The sequence below is a fragment of the Stegodyphus dumicola genome, chromosome 6 (genome assembly GCF_044657685.1).
Source record: "Stegodyphus dumicola isolate Sdum_Otavi_A_Nest chromosome 6, ASM4465768v1".
Lineage (NCBI taxonomy): Eukaryota > Metazoa > Arthropoda > Arachnida > Araneae > Eresidae > Stegodyphus > Stegodyphus dumicola.
The window spans coordinates 79,155,463-79,172,619 of record NC_140773.1 but is presented as its reverse complement, the minus strand read 5'-3'; the positions used below and the strand labels follow the sequence as shown (position 1 = coordinate 79,172,619).

Sequence of the window (17,157 nt, the reverse complement as noted above, 5' to 3'; positions counted from 1 at the left end):
TTTTTATCCATATGTATGTGCTGCTATGATAGCTTCAACCGGTATAATATAAAAATTGTGAATGTTCCGGAAGTGGGCACGATTGGAGTGCCAAATCAATTGTGGCCATAAAATGTGAATTTAAATAAATGTGGAATTTGATTCGGCTCGACTGTTTCTTCTTCAAAATGGATGGATGCTCTAAGTATCAAGTATCTTCGCAGTCAACATTTCTAAGCATCTGTGCTATCATTACATGTATATAATATGTTATTGCTGATTTTCACTCGTCTGACGTATAGTCAGCCCAAGCCTGCGAAATTCCTTGTGGCAAGGAGAGCAAGATTACGCCTCTCGTTGGCAACAGCCTTGAGCACCATACAGGTGACAGTGGGATTTAGCTCAGTTCCGCCCCCAATTTTGACGGAGCCCCAAATTTTGATTTTAGCATACCGAGGGAGCGGGTACGAGGGTCTCGACCACTCGGACCACATGAGAGGACTTTCGACTCGCTATATATTTAGAGCGCCCTCATGCCGCACGAACACTATACATTTACGAACATCCATGCCTTCTCCGGGATTCGTACCTGGGCCCTTCGACACGGCAGTCAGCGACACTAACCACTATACCAGTTGAGCGACATATATATGATATGCATTTAATCACATAATTTACAATATGTATATCTATTTATGTTGACTCGAAACTGCATTTCGGAAAAGCGAATAAAATTAATCACAAATTCTAAATATATTAATGATAAAATTCTATTTCCTTTCGCAATAGAGCACTGTCATAAGCTTTTTTTCCATTGTGTAGCTTAAATGGTAAAAAATTATAAATGAAAGATATTAAAAGATTAAGTAAAGGAATATATTATTTAATTAAATAATCATTAAAAGATTTTAATAAATAATGCGATAATTTTAAGACAGGATTTATTTGCGTATGCATAATTTGAAATTAATATGGAAGGACTATTTCAAAGACTTGCAGGAAAATATTTTGTAAAACTGGCATGCATTTGCATTCCAAACTATTTGTTTAAAATTGCACGTTATTTACGAAATCTAAATTGCGTTTGCTTTACATCATTGTAAAAAAAAAAAAAAAAAAAAAAAAAAAAAAAAATCATGGTTTGCATTAAATTATTTCACAAACTATGCAAAAGGGATATGTATTTCAAATTACAAATCATTGAAAACCAAATCGCATTTTCTTATATTATTGTAAAACAAAAGTACTTGCATATAAGTTTCTTAAAAAATAATAATCCTGAACACAAAAGTAACTGCTCTCAATATTAGTAAAAAACACTAATTATTCGAGCTCTTTCTTTAAATGTTTTCATATTCTGATTGCATCTATTATTAATTAAATGTTAAGTAGACATCACAACTGAAAGCGTAGAAAGATAACCGAAAAGCAAGTAAGACAAGTCAATAAGACATCAAATGTCCACGTCACTTTTAACAATAGCTATAATAAACCTATTCGAAATGGAAACAGGAGCATGCCAATCAAACAATTTCTGCTCTCCCAACGTACGATCTATCCGCAGAGCAAATAAATAAATAAAATAAAAATCAACTCATCCTTCAATACTTCTTACAATCTGCGATACCTTCTGTTACTATGAAAGAGAGGAAAAGAAAGAAACGGGGGGAGCATTTCTCTTGCCGATAAAGACCACTATTATTGCAGATCAGCGGGGTGGACAAAAAATCATGGAGGAGGTTCCCGAGCTTTTGACGCACCCCCCAGCCGCCATCGGGATTGGCTCGGAAGCCGGCGAATAGCTGGTCTCTACCTCAGACCCACGTGCAATTCAAAAGGTTACCCGCATCTTGATCGCCTTGCTTTCATCCTCTCCGCTGCGCAGAAGCGGGGAAGCATCAACCGGCAGATAGATCGGAATTGCTCACACAGCTACCTTTTTACTCCTGAAACAAAAGCAATAATTTTTTGTATGGAAACAAACAACTGTTATACCGTATATTCCTGTGATTATCAATTGGTGAATGAACATACGTATGACATTATAATCGATATGAGCTCATTTTGGAGGAACAAAGTCTAGTGAGTGCCAAGGAAAACATTTCGCAATGAACTTCTTTGACGCAATGCTTTTGAAGCAAAAAACTTAATTATATGTCTTCTTAAATGATGTGTACTTAAGGGATAAAAGACATCGATTCTGCTTATGTAAAAATAATTGGAAAGTTTTTCTAAAACAGCTCAGATTAGGTTTTTTTTCCTTTCTAATTTAATTTCATGTTTAATTCTTTCTGCATGAAATAATTCAGTTTTAAATTTTTTAAAGTACTGAGTGATAATTCACTGATTAATTGCAGTAAAAAAAATTCCTATAAAAGGAAAAATACATCCATGAAGTAACCGATTTCTATAAAAATTGGCGCAATTTATTCACACATTTCCAGAAATTTAAATCATCTTGAAGAAGAAATATAAAGCAATGACAATCTACTGTTAAATTATAACTCATAAATAGTAGTGAAAGCAAATAAATTTTTAATTAAGCTCAGAAGAAATTAAAGAACAAGCATATAAAACTTTATATTTACATGATCTTCAGCTGATTACTTCAAGAAAGACTAACAGCAAGATAATATTAACAATGTAAAACCACGGGGAACTGTATAATTTGCAACTGGCCATCATGTCAAGCGTTAAAATTGATGAACCTAGTTCCAAATCTTCTCCCTCTCCAGCTTCTCCGGACAGTCGAGATCCTGCCGATCCATCAGCAACCGTTGTACCATCCAACAAAGTACCATCCATGGGACTTATGTCCGAAGAGGCAAAGCCTCGATTATCAGCTTTTACACCTGTGTCTGCTGGTCATCAAATTCCCAATCTCCCTGGACTCACACCTTCTTTGGTAGGACTATCCGAATATCTAAACTCAAGAATGTTGCCCTTCGCCAAGTTTGCAGACTTGGCAGCCAAATCTCAAGCTGAAAGTTCTAGTCTATTAGCAGGAAGGTCATCTGTTGTTGGAGGTTCCAGCACTGAAGGATCTGCGGCAGCAGCAGACAATTTTCCTCCGGTGTTTCGTCCTATGTTTCCACCCGGCGGACTCTTTCCTGGAGCTGATACAGCTCTGATCTACAGAGGTCTTGGAGAGTTTCCATTGGCACCCACTGGCTTACCAGCTTTTTGTAAGTCTAAAATCTTTGTCTTTTATTTTCATCTTACATTAACTGTAAATTGCTGTAATCAATCTAAATATTTTTATTCGTAATGTTAGGAAATCATATAATTTACTTATATACTAATAGGTATATGAAGTACACAAGATATATAACTTTGATTTCTTTAACTAAATTAATCAAGAAAATCATAAAATGCTCTGTATTTGTCACAGATACATTTCATAAAGTATTTTAATTAAATTGTGTAATCACTATGGAAAATCATCATTTTTAACAATTTTTTTCATACCATTTACTCCCACAATGATATTTATTGTAATTTAAAAGGGAAGATGAATTCATTTTAATAACTGAGTATCTGAAATTTGATTTTTTATTATTATTTATTTTGGAATGACAACTGAACCATTTAAAACATGACATCTCTATATATACATTCATGTACTTCCAACATATTTTTAAACAAAGTAATCAGAAAGATTTTTCACTGGTAGTTAATATACTAAATCAATAGTACATTATTGGCATATTAATGTTTATTAAAATTATGACAGCATTTTCCCTTTTGTTTTAGAGGAGATGATTACGAAAATCTTGATAAGGATAAACTTTTCAAATGCTTGATAAAAACATGACTTCTCAATATTTTATTATCAAAAATCCGAGAGTGATAGATACAAACTAGCTTAAGGATAGTAATTCCTTAAATTCTGTTTAATCTTCTGATTATTATTTTTTAATTAGCTACGCATTAAGCTGCACCTTAGCTACACATATGAAATAGGTTTTGTGATTATATAGCATAGTCATGAGGAAATATGTTTTGCGATTATTTTATCCATGCAGCATAAATTTACGACGAATTTTTAATTTAAAGATTCAACAGGAAGGCCACGTTTTTTCTAACTTAGAAAGTAAAAATTGCATAAAAGAGAACTGATGAAGTTCTTAATGCAGATACGTTGTTTCATTAGAAAACGTGCTCGATTTTTTTCAGCCGAAAAATTGCTTCTTACAAACTATTTTAGGAATATTTTACATTTACGCAATGTAGCATAAATTTAATGATATATACACTATACGTTATACACAAATATTAAAACATCTATTTATTACTGCTAACTTTTTGACCGGAAAGATGAGAGAAAGGAAAAATATTACATGAATCTGAAAAAAAAAAAAAAAAAAAAAAAAAAAAAAAAAAAAAAAAAAAATGAAAAGGAAATTATTTAATTTTTCAATTGTTAGTCCTGTGTAAAATGCTACCAAATTTAAAAATTTTCCCCCAAATTTACTCGAACTTGCAATTTATACCTATGAACTATATAATTTCTGAAATAAAAATTGCACATTACCGCTAGCTTTCTAAGATGATTTGTTAAATGCAAATTGTAGTTCGTTAATGCAGTTTCAAAATCTTTTCCTGTTTGTAGTAACACTTTGGCTTGAATATAATTCAATTTTTTTTAATTAGTTTATTAGTACAAATGTTTTGTGATAACGAAAATAAAACAAAAAATCTAATTTAGAATAAAAAATTGTTGATGATAGATATATTGCATATATATAGCCTATATTCATTATTAATACTGATGAATTTTAATCATACGTTACATATTTTTCCCTGATACTGTTGGATTCTCTTTTACGTTTGAGCATACTGGGAAGGAAAAAATTAATACAAATTATTTAAAAAGAGAAGTTCTATTCTGAAATATAAAAATTACTGAACGTTTATGAAGTGAAAAAGCACTTTTATGTAATCTGAATGAACATAAGGATTTCAAAATATGTTGAGATTAACTGGTAAATGTAACAAGCTGCAGACTGAATCTTTAATTACAGACATGATAAGAGTTACTAAAAGTTCTTCAGTGTGATAATTTGAAATGTGCTTTTAAACATACTGTAATTCTTGTTAATACCAAAGTAATAATAGTAAAGATAATAACAATAGTAATAATATTGTAATAACAATAGTAATAATAATTAAAAACAATCTTTGCTGTTGTTAAAGAACTTTAATCTCGACTAACATGAAAGAAATTTATGTTTAGCAAACTTTTCTTTTAACTTGAATGTACGCAATTTCGTTTTTTTTTTTTTTTTTTTTTTTTCATTTTCAGAAAGAACGAAGACTATATTTGATCTGTTAGCTACTATTTTGTTTGGATAATTTCTATACGTATGAATTCAATTAGTGTAGTGAAAAAGGTAGGAAAAATGCAGTTGTCCAGTAAAAGATGACACAGGATGCGAAATTAAAAGATAAAAAATTAAATGTAATAGTGAAAGTGTTAAAATATATTATAAAGGCACGATTTTGATCCAAGTATTAAAACATTAAAACAGTTATAGTTCTGCCTTTGAATTGCATTTATATGTTATGGAAAACCCTGAACTTTTGCATTTTCGCAGAATGGTCTTAAGCAGTTCTTGTTCTTTTACAGAATGGTCTTGGCCGAAATTCAAAATATGCAACAGTTTACCATTCTTTCGGACACTGGCCGGCCAGTTCTATGTTTAGCCGAGAGAAACTGTCCAGACTTAAAAAATTATCTTTATTTCATTTTTAATGATTATTTATAAAAAAAAACAGATGTTCTTGATGAATGAAGTGTATTTACCATTTATTGTGGTATAACTATTAAAAGCTATAGTTTATCATTAATTTGGCCCACCAGCGGCCGAGCGGTAAAGTCGCTGAACACTGGTAGTTCGGTCCGAAGATCGAATCCCGCAAACGGGCTGGCTGCATGGGTGTTTTCGTTGTTTTCCCCATGTGTAACGTGTATACGAGCCAGTTTCTCTAAGAAAGTCCTCCACGAAGGCATCCCTTCCCGTAGGCAGATAGCCCTCGAGGCTTTGCCGTAATTAAATAACCTAACCTAACCTTATCATTAATTTATCATTAATGCCATTGTTAATTATAATTAGAAGCCTCTATCACGATTTTTCTACATAAAAAATAAAATAAAATAATAAAGCATATGATTCTAAGCAGTTTTTTAAAGATTTAAAAACAGGTAAAAGTAATCTTACCTACTACGACTTGTTTTTTACTTATACTCGCTTCCGGCAGATGAAAGGTTACCACCTTTAAAAGTTGTATTTTATTATTAATTCATTAGAGCCATGATTAGTTATCATTAATATAGTCCTAATTAAAAGTGTTTATGAAGATTTTCCAGTGCTGCAAAAAAGCAAAAATTGCAATAAAGACATTTCACAAAAAAAATTAAAAACCGTTTTTCAAATCATGCAAAAATCATAAAAATAATCGATAAAAAGGATTATCATTCTTTCACTTATTTCTTTTTTTTTTTTTTCAGCACTTACTTTCTTCCGTATTTTGACATCAGTATTTTATTTTTTAATACGTTATTATGAAAAGTGAACAAGGCAGTTCTTCTCTCTTCGAGAAAATATTCATAACTCCATGCTTTACTTACTTATCTTTCAGTTTTGTCTTCTTTCTCTCTCTCTTGGGCTCTTTTCCGTGGCGCAAAGAAAACCTGCGCAGGCATTTTTAAATATGTGCTAATGATGAATAATGAGGGTGCTAATGATAAAATACAGTCAATAAATGTAATTTCGACCAGTTTCTCACGGCCAGATCTAAAACTGTCTTGTCAAAGCCCGAAAATTTGTAACTTTTTGTGTATTTCGACAACTGGGCAATACCTACGTGCCCTTCCATTTGACAAAATGGTTAACTTCGAGTTTTACGCGTATTATCTGTAATCTCTGGAAATGAAACATTTATTTTCAGAGTAAAATTCGTCACTGAGCATTAAATAGGTAAATTTAATTTTTATCCATAAAACATTTAATTATTTCATTCGTAAATATCAATTATCAACTTACTATACAAATGAAATAAATAGTAAAACAAACATTCTACTAACGCCGCACTGAGAATGAAAATGATGTTAACCTTTGATGAGACTATTAGGCTTTCCGGGATCAAAAACAAAAGAAGATCAAATGTAAATTCACCGAGAATCAAACCATGAATCCTCCAATTGTTAAATGGGTGTGTTAATCGCTACATGACAAGGGCACCACAAGAAGGAATACTGAATTTTTTGCACTGCGAATACTTTCTTTTTGTTTGCAAATGCTGTGCATATTATGTGTTCTTATACACCAAATAGAAATCGAAAATTTCTCCTACTCCATTTCCTAATTGTATTAATTTACTGGTAAATTTAATAAGTCTGAGCTTGTATTAAATTTTAATAGCATAAATTAAAGCAAACAACGTTTCAGGAAAATATATTTATAGGCTAATTGGCATATTTAAGATCTAGAATTTCTAAACTTTTTAATCTGCATTCTAGCTATGATTGAATGAAATTTGAACCGCAATTTGACAGTTAATTTTCGCCACTTTTATGTTTTCGGTACCAAATATATTCATGAAGGCAGACAGGGTTTTCTTAATGAATAAGCCATTTCTTCATATGAGCGTTTAATGTGACTGAAAACATCGCCTTGCACCAAAAATTTTTCATATTTCATAATTACGTAATGCTGTCTACCTACTTGGTTCAAGCCTTAACTTCGTCATGTTCAAACATGAATTTCATTTTCATTCTAAAAGCAATGGCTGCAACGATAGTTATATTGTACATCCTTATTCCACCGAAGCAGCTGAAGAAGCGAAGAAGCAGGGAAAAAAAAAAAAAAAAAAACTCTCGCTATCCGTTATAGCCAAGCGACTCTCTAAAAAAGCACGCAATTAAAAATTTTGAACTAAAGGGACATTGGTCAGCTGCAATAATGAGGGGTACTATTTTACAAAAAACTATGATCATAAAGGGAAAACATCAAAAGTGAAATTTATAGTCCTACATCTTAAAAAAATGTTTCAAAATGCAAAGTTTTAACGAAGTTAAATTAGTAACTTTAGTTTACTGCCTATGTGTAAGCATCCGAGAGGTGTTATTGTAGTAGAACAGTACATGTAGGCGATCTGGTAATGAAAATGCCTGCCTAAAACGCGAGATAATACTGAATATGAAATTTGTAGGTTATAATTTATTAAAGCTAATGATAATATTTATACCTTTCCCAAATATACCACCCGAATATAAAGCACAAATGGTCAGCATTAATCAGAGGAGCAGCCAAATGCCTGCAGCTATGTAAAGTAATCTTATTCTATCCCAAAGTATATCGAGGGACGGTATATAGAGCATCGGTCCTCTTCCTCTATGTCAAGCGTGGGCGATAAGCCGGCTCTCAGGCCGAATACCGCCTGTTTAACTGCTTAATTCGGCCCGTTATGAAATCCCGTGCAATGAAATTTTCGTTTCTCTTCTGTACGCAAACTACTAAACTCAGCAACACGAGTGCTAAGTATGCGCATATATAAGCATGACTATACTAGTAATTATCCTCAATTGAGAGGAATAAATATGCTAGAAATCACGTGCATCCGCCAAAGAATACAGTTCGATCAAAAGTAAAATATATGAAGTTAATGAATGAAATGCTATTTTAAGTTGTAATATTTTAAAATCTCCCCAAAATGTCAAAATGTCCTGGCAAATAATAGGATGCTGCAAAAGATGTTTACACAAGCACCATCGCTCTTTACCACGACCCTGTCTGCATGATGCACTAAAATGACTTTTTGGGCCTATAATTAAAAATACTTGTCAACCTTTGCATTACCATCAAGGACTTTCAGAAAGGCACAGTTTACATGCCATTGTAACACACGAGACATTCATAGATTAGAACATATAATCTACTTAACAACTGAATTAAAACGTAACAGATTTTGAGGAGTTTCTGAAGTAGACTTTTCTAAAAGTCAATTCTCAGGGCTTTCCAGTTCTACAAATTGAATGGATTCTGTTTTAATCGAAATCAACAGATTAACAATTATTCTGTTAAAACAAATGATTTAATAACTATTAAAATATAATACATTTAAAATTGTTTGAAAGACTTGTTGGAGAATAATCATTTGGTTTCATGTGGGATAAATAGAAAGATATTAAATGCCAAATGTGTAATTCATAAATGTATTAAATAATACTGAAATTCGTACTCATTTTGTACAAAATTTCAAATTTCTTTGGTAATTAAAATGTCTTGCATACATAGATTAAATGGATAGTAAGTACCACAAACTCGTCATTCTGCACAAATAAAGATGATTATAATTTCTAAATAAAAATTCTCATTAGTTAAGTAAATTTACTAAGTAAGAATTTTTGATCACCTCCAAGGAGAAATATTTTTGTTCAATATATAAAATCCTCTCCTGGCAAAATAAAATACTTTGATACGATTATGCCTTAGAAACCAACGCAGGAGAAGAAGGAAAATTTCTAGGAGTATTGCCATTGCGCGAAACATAATCTTCCATATTTTTAAGAAATTTTCAGTGTCGCTATTCGGCAAAGCATGAAATCTTTAATTAATTATTCAAATTCAATTAATCTATTATTTATTAACGCATTTATTAGTAATTTAATTATTTTTCTAGATTTCATAATACATTTAATTGATGGAAATTAAAATGATTAAAATTTTAATATAGCGATTCGATAATTTTTATGACTACTTACTTTTATGTTGTGATTATCAAAAGATGTTTCCAATACCATACATACGGGGTTATAATTTTGTTTTTAAAAATATTGTAATGCATTTCGCTAATTTGTTTAAAATTTTCATGCAAAATAGACTGCAGTCTAACAGTTGAAAGGAGAACTTACTTTAAGCTGCCCAATTTTCCACAGTATAATACTAATCAAAAAAGCAGCTTCTACGAAATTCTGTTTTATCATGTAAGTCTCTTCACTCTTCTAATATTCTTCGGCGAAAATAAAGGTCATAAGTTCACTTAATCACTAATTAGGTGTTATAGAGCGAAAAGGTACTAAGTTTGTCTTCATAAACTAATAATATTAGAAATGAAATATTTGTAATATTATTTGCTTCTTTAAACTCCAATGAATCTTGATAATATATCTTTGTTATGCAAGATGCAAAAATAAAAATGATAAATCAAAGTAAAGTTATAAAGCTCATTTGACAGTTTATTTTTAAATTAATATTTCTGCTTTAAATAGTATGAAGAGATATAATTGTTTTCATATGTTACAAAAATTCACTCAACTTCAGAATGCATGAACTATCGAAGAAAACAGACTCTGCTCGTAATATTATTAATTTTATCCGTATGCATACAAAGATTGAAATGTACTCAGTAATTTTAGAATATGCTTAAATAAATAGTTTAAAATTCTTTTTAAAGTTTTCTGAAATTTGCAAGTATTACAGATGTCCAATTCCGTACAATATTCCACTTGTACGTGGAAAATCATCTAGGTAATCGGATATAAATTTATACCAATCAAATAGAGAGGTAATAGCTTTGCAAATTCTAACCGTCTTCCCATTACTGCAATGACAGTTAGTTTCAACCATAACAACAAAGTTTTCCTTTTAGCTTAATTTTTGTAAAAATATATTTTAAGAAAGCAGAAATATCCTGATAAACCCGAAATAATAATAATTATTATTATTATATTCGCTGAAAATGATACGAGATCTAATTTTAGATTATAAAATCAGTTAAACAACTTTTTTTCCAAAAATCAAAAATCATAACTTTTAACTACTTTGGAATAAAGTAAACCCGCAATCCATATTTATTTCACAAATGAACATAAAACTGCGGAAATACTATTTTAATTTTAAAAAGGATATTCGTCATGTAGATCAAATTCCTTTTCATTCGGGGCCCACCAGCGGCAGAGCGGTAAAGTCGCTGAACGCTAGTAGTTCGGTCCGAGGCTCGAATCCCGCGAACGGGCTGGCTGCATGGGTGTTTTCGTGGTTTTCCCCATGTGTAGCGTGTATACGAGCCAGTTTCCCTTAGAAAGTCCTCCACGAAGGCATCCCTCCCCTTAGGCAGATAGCCCTCGTGTGCTTTGCCATAATTAAATACACACCTTTCCATTCATTGTATTTTTATTGTGTTTATTCATACATCTCTTTTCGAATTCCTGTTTTACGAAAGTAGAAATAAATTTATCTTTTAAAAATATATATTAAGTTAAAATAAATAAAAAATTAATTAATTATATTAAATTTTCCAGATTTTTCGCCCAAGGCAAAGCAAATATTTCGTAGTGCCCCTCTGCCATAGCATAGCCTATCTCAAGGTCAAAATTTGAACTAATATTTTCAAATAATTTTAAAAATACCTCATAATGAATTATATATATATATATGTCATTAAGTCTAATTCTACTGTCTATATTTTACTCATTGTATATTATTGGGCTGCCCAACATCAGACTGTACTTTAGCTTATGTATATTCTATATTTGTGTGTATTACACCTTTGTAAAATTTTTGCTTATTGTCAAAACTCGCCCTTTTTGGCCCTGCATGCTTTTGTTATTTTATTTAATAAATGTGGGGCCTGGGCGGTTGTTGGGACTGTCTTACGTGGGCATTTGGTCTGTTGGACTGCCCTCGGGTTGAATTTGGCTCTGGGTTTGGGCGCCCGGTGCGTGGCGTCTTGTGATTCCTCTTTAGGCTCTGGCTATAGGTGGACGTGGTGCTATACCGATTAACCTTTTGGTAAAGGGACAGTGCCCACGTCCTCCGTTGCTTATCGCTTATATATATATATATATATATATATATATATATTGGAAAGAATTAATTAGGTAAAGGTTTTTCACAAAATTCTCCATATCGCTAAATTTGTACGGTTAAGAAGGGAAGTTAGAAAATTAATTATTATTTTTCGTTTACTCATTTCGTTCTTCCATTCCAATTTTAAATTTGTCTAAAAATGACTTCTACGCAAATAAAACATTTTACTACACGATATTGCAATGTTCTTAATTCTACCATTTATGGAATGATGATTTTAAATGCTGTTTTTTTAGATTAAACTTTTAGTAAATTAATTAAAATTCTGATCAATAAATTTTAAAAAAATGGTTTTTCTTGTTCGTAATATTCAGCTGAATTATTGATGCATACGGATATTAATTTTTATCTTCATTTAATGATTTCATTCTTAGACCCAGTCATTGAGTTTCGGTTTTGTATTATTGTGATTTTTTAAGATATTACCCAAATGAAAAACATGATAATAATTTAAAGTAAACTTTTGTCTTCTCCCTTTTTCTCTTTTGTCAAACAGAAGAAAAAGAAAGAAAGTGAACAGGGGAAGAAAACTTAAATGAAATTTCTTCCGAGATATTTATTGCTTTTCGTAAATGAATCTGACGTCCAGACAAAATTAAAAATATTGCTACTTGAGAGGAACATTTGTTGCAACCCTCATGAGCAAGAAAGAGATTAAGTAAAATCAATGCGCAGTTAAGTCTTGAATAAGTCTTTTCTTTATTAAATGCGCACACAAATTCCCACATGACGATATTTCGTGAAGAAATAATATCCCAACAATTTTCTCCTTATACATTTGATTTTGCCACTTTTGAACAACTCCTTTAAAATACACAATTTGATGTTCGAAACTTGAATTCCATAGGAGTCAATCCTTAAACTGTAGGTTAACTGTGGTTGTTTGTTTACCTTACAATTTTTTTAAGCGATAAATTGAACTCAGCTTATGAGGTATTGTAATTTTTAAAGTTTGCTAATATTTTTAATTAAATTTTTTTAATATTTTGAAATTTTAATTATAAACATTTTGATGTGTTAGACTGATATCTAACATTTTTAGAATGCAATTTAGTTATTACTGTTATTTCATTTTGCTGTTGGATGTAAAATTTATTTTGCTCAGAGGGCCAGTTCGCCCTAAGACCTCTCTATCTACACGTCATATTTTACTAGCTAGAGATTATTGCCATTCTGACTGAAATCTGGCGGTGCATGAATGGTTAATTCTGAATCAAGCAAAGGTAACTTAATTTTTGTACTTGTCTCCTGCAGTGGCCTTGGCGAGAATGTTGATTTGGCGCGTTTCTGCATTGGCGAGAAACAAATGTAATTACACTCTGTCAATAAATTGTTTTTGCATTGCAAAATACTTATCATGCTTGTTATTATTGAACGATATCATAAATTTTAAAGTAGTTAATTTATTTTAGTATGGAATTTTGCTAGCAATTTTTTAAACAATAACATACAGCCTGGAAAATTCATTTTTTACAAACTCTTTCTGATGATCACAGTTCAGCAATTGCTGTTAATTATGCCTCAAACATAGTATCACAGCCGACTTGGTACTTGAATATGGACTCTACTAAATAGGATTTAGGAATATGGACTTTACTAAATAGGACGGCGAAACGTAGCTCTTTGCTTTCTTTATGTTTCGTCATTTCATTGATCCCCGTAATGTTGTAAGAAAGGATATTGGTGATCCACTAAACCAATTCTCAGTTCGAAGACTTTCCTTCTTTTTATAGCTGTTGGCATTGCATCGTTAAATGGTTTCTTTTTTGACGTATAATTGCATATTTTCATGCCCATTTCACAAATTCTTTCCCTTGCTAAAATACCTGTTTCATATAACAAACTATAGCTTCCTTTTCAGTTGACGGTAGACTGAAAATATTAAGAAGGATAAATATTTGCAACGAAAGATAAATAGAGTTTAAAAGCGAAAATTTTCATTAGCTGAACAAACGTGAATTACGATTACGCAGGAAAACCCGTTATATTTTAAAAGCGATGCTAGAAGAAACGCATATGCACAGATCGGTAACTTTGTTTCTCGCCAATACAGAAGTGCGCCAATTCAATATCTTCACCAAGGCCGCTGCAGAAGACAAGTACACAGATTTCATTTTATTATTTTTTAGAAAGTATATTTCTAAGAAGTACAATGTTATACTTGCAAAGGCAAAAGACATTTACTTAGTTAATTAAATAAAAATATCTTAAGCGCTGGATAATTTGCGTAAAATCATCGCAGCATAAACTAAGTAGTTACCCGTAAGATACATTTATACTTATTATTGATTAAATGTCAATTATTTTTTACACAATTACCTTTATCAAGGCATAATGAACTATTCGAAGTCGAGCTATTTAAGTATCCTTCTACATACAACAATAAAGAAATCTGACAAGAAATATTCTGCCACTTAAAAAGATTTTCATACTTTCCAGTATCCGAACAGTAAATCGTAAAAATCACCTACTGGAGTCCGACGAATAGTTTTATATTTACAGTACTTATTAAGCGTATGTATCTAAAATACAAATAAAGTATGTTTAGATATTTTTAATTGACATAAATTAATGACGAAAATGAAATATTTCATGAAATAGACAGTGATATAAAATTGTCATGCGTAAAAGTGAATAATGTTCATTTCCAATCAACCTCTGAGGCTAAAAGACATTTTTAAAGCTTAATAAATTTTATATATGTAATGTATTTGTGCTTATCTTGGAAGGTGGTTTTTAAAACGAATGTTATAACATGAGTGCTGTAAATGTTACTACCTTTCCCTTACAAATACCTCATTAAAAAGTTTCTTTAGTTTGAAGAAAATTAACGCATAAAGTAGTAATCTTTTTCAATTCTACATCAATTTGAAAAATGATGTTTTTTAATGATTTTGAAACCTGATATTAAAAAATTGAGGATGATTACCTATCACATTCATTATTATTAATTTGTATTCCATTTTTCACATCTTTCTGTTTTACAAATTGTCATTTACAACTGGCATTGTACTACAAAGAGACCATCATGTTTTCGGATTTAGATCTGTTTAAGCGATTCCTGTTTGCGCGTTTTTAAAAAAATCTTCCTGTTTGCGCGAAATCGGGGAGTACAGTCCCCCTCCCAAAGTTCCCATGGAGGTAAGAAAAGTACGATACGATCGAGAAGCTACATGTATGGAAAATTTAGAAATTCCTAATGAATTATTAGCAATGGATGATAACTTTAGTTTCTTGTTGTTCGATGATTTAAAAGATAGCCGAATTTTGGTATTTTCAAGTAAGAAGGGAAGGCAAGCAATGAAATGCGGCAAAACTTTCTTTATGGATGGAACTTTTAAAAGTTGCTCTAAGCTTTTCTCTCAAATTTATACTATCCATGTTGATATTGGAAGTACCTCTAACGAGATTAATGTTGTTCCTGTGTTGTTTTGCTTACTTCCCGATAAGCGAAGCGAAAGCAGACTTATGAGAGATTATTTCGTTTAATTAAAAATCATATTTCTGATTGGGATCCTAAAGAAATTGTGATGGATTTTGAAATTGCGGTTATAATTTCGCTGATAAATATTTTCCTTCCTTAAATATAAGAGGTTGCAATTTCCACTGAAATCAGTGTCTGTGGAGAATCAAGACTTGGGACTTGTTAACGAATATAGGCATAATGAAGAAATTAGAACCCATCTCAGAATGTACGCGTCCCTTGCATACATACCCGCGGAATGTGTCGATGATGGTTGGCTGTGCATACAAGAAAGTTCACCTTTTAATGCAAGATTAGAGGCATTTTATGGTTACTTTATTGAGCAGTGGCTTGAAAATGACGTCGTAACTATACAGATGTGGAATTGCAATGAAAAATTGCACAGGACAAGTAATATTATTGGAGGATGGCATCATAAATTAAATTCTGTTATTAGAAAATCCATCTTAAAACTCTAGAACTGATAAAATTTTTGAAAATCGAAGCTAAAGAAAGTGATTATTTTATAGATCGTCGTTATGTAAATTTAGAAGGGAAAAGAAGGAAAACAAGTGTGGTCAAAAAAGAGGAAAGAATCCAACGTATTATGCAAGAATTTTACTCATCACAAAATATAAGAAAGTGCTTATTATCTCTTTCTTATCTACAAAAATTCGATTAAAACATATGAAAATTTTCTCTAAAAATAGCTTAATAATAATTTTTTCTTAAAAAAAAGGAAAGTGACTAACATCACACAACTTTTAAACACGCCAGCATTTTTACTGCCACTCCTAAGCCTGGAAAAGTGTGAAGGAAAGTTGAATTTTCTCTGTTATTAAATTGATAATTTTAGTTATAAGGTATTTTCTGCCTCCTTTCTGCATACCTTCGTGATTAATTGGAAGCATACTCGGGCGTGTATTCGAGAGGTCTAGGGTTCGAGGAGGGCACTTCATATTTTTCACGTTTGCTGCATTGATTAAACCTAATAACGTCACACTGTAATCAAATTTATTAAATTTTCTAATTGTAGCATGCATTTTAAGGGATTATTAGAGATTTCGAAAGCACGAATTTTAAGGGATTATCACAATATCGCAATATTCGACGAATACTGAATTCTCCACTTTTTAAATATCCATCGTCAGACTAAACTAAAGTCGTTTGATATTTGCCTTAAAGAAGCTGATTGTACTTACTCTTCAGTTACAACTGTTGAACCAGTGTTTCCGAAGTTTTTAATATTGCCACTATACGAATAAATTAAATTGCGAATCGCATTTACAGTTGGAATTGAAAGTGACTCACAAAGTACAGTTTCTCTTAAAAAAGAAGCTAGATGAATAGGAGATTTAGAAAAAGAGCATTTTAAAATGAAATAATATCAAATAAGTTGATAATAATTAGCAATTTAATTATATACAAATACAGATGTGTATCTAAAAATAAATGATTTAAAATATACTCTTTAACTATTTATATTTACTGTCAATAATTACTAACAAGTATATACACATAATTAATTATTTTAAATTAGTATGATAAATATATACAATCACTGCTGAATCGTGCGCTATGCTTCTGGAATTTCTGAATTAAATCTTTGAAACTAACAAATTTACCTTTGACAATTAATAAATTTATCAATGGTTTCTATTAATGTATTTGGATATTCCGATGAATGCAAGTAAAGCCATTCAATCGAGATTCAGATGCTACATTTCTGAATTATGACTTTGACAATTTACAGCTAGGAAAAAAAAAGCTTCTTTTGGCTAGGACAAAGCTTTCTCAGAAGCTGCCTTGATATTCGAGGTATATTTTCTTCTCATCTGCCTT

At 31.2% G+C, this 17,157-nt stretch overlaps 1 protein-coding gene across 1 annotated transcript in view; it reads left to right on the top strand.

Annotated features, from left to right (window-relative positions):
• The first annotated feature begins 663 nt into the window (after positions 1-663).
• The window catches only part of LOC118201194 (uncharacterized), a 79,875-nt gene continuing 63,381 nt past the window's right edge, over positions 664-17,157 (top strand). The window contains exon 1 of the mRNA XM_035373244.2: positions 664-3,164. Within this exon, the coding sequence (XP_035229135.1) occupies positions 2,663-3,164 (502 nt within the window). The 5' untranslated portion in view covers positions 664-2,662. The remainder of the gene's footprint in view (positions 3,165-17,157) is intronic.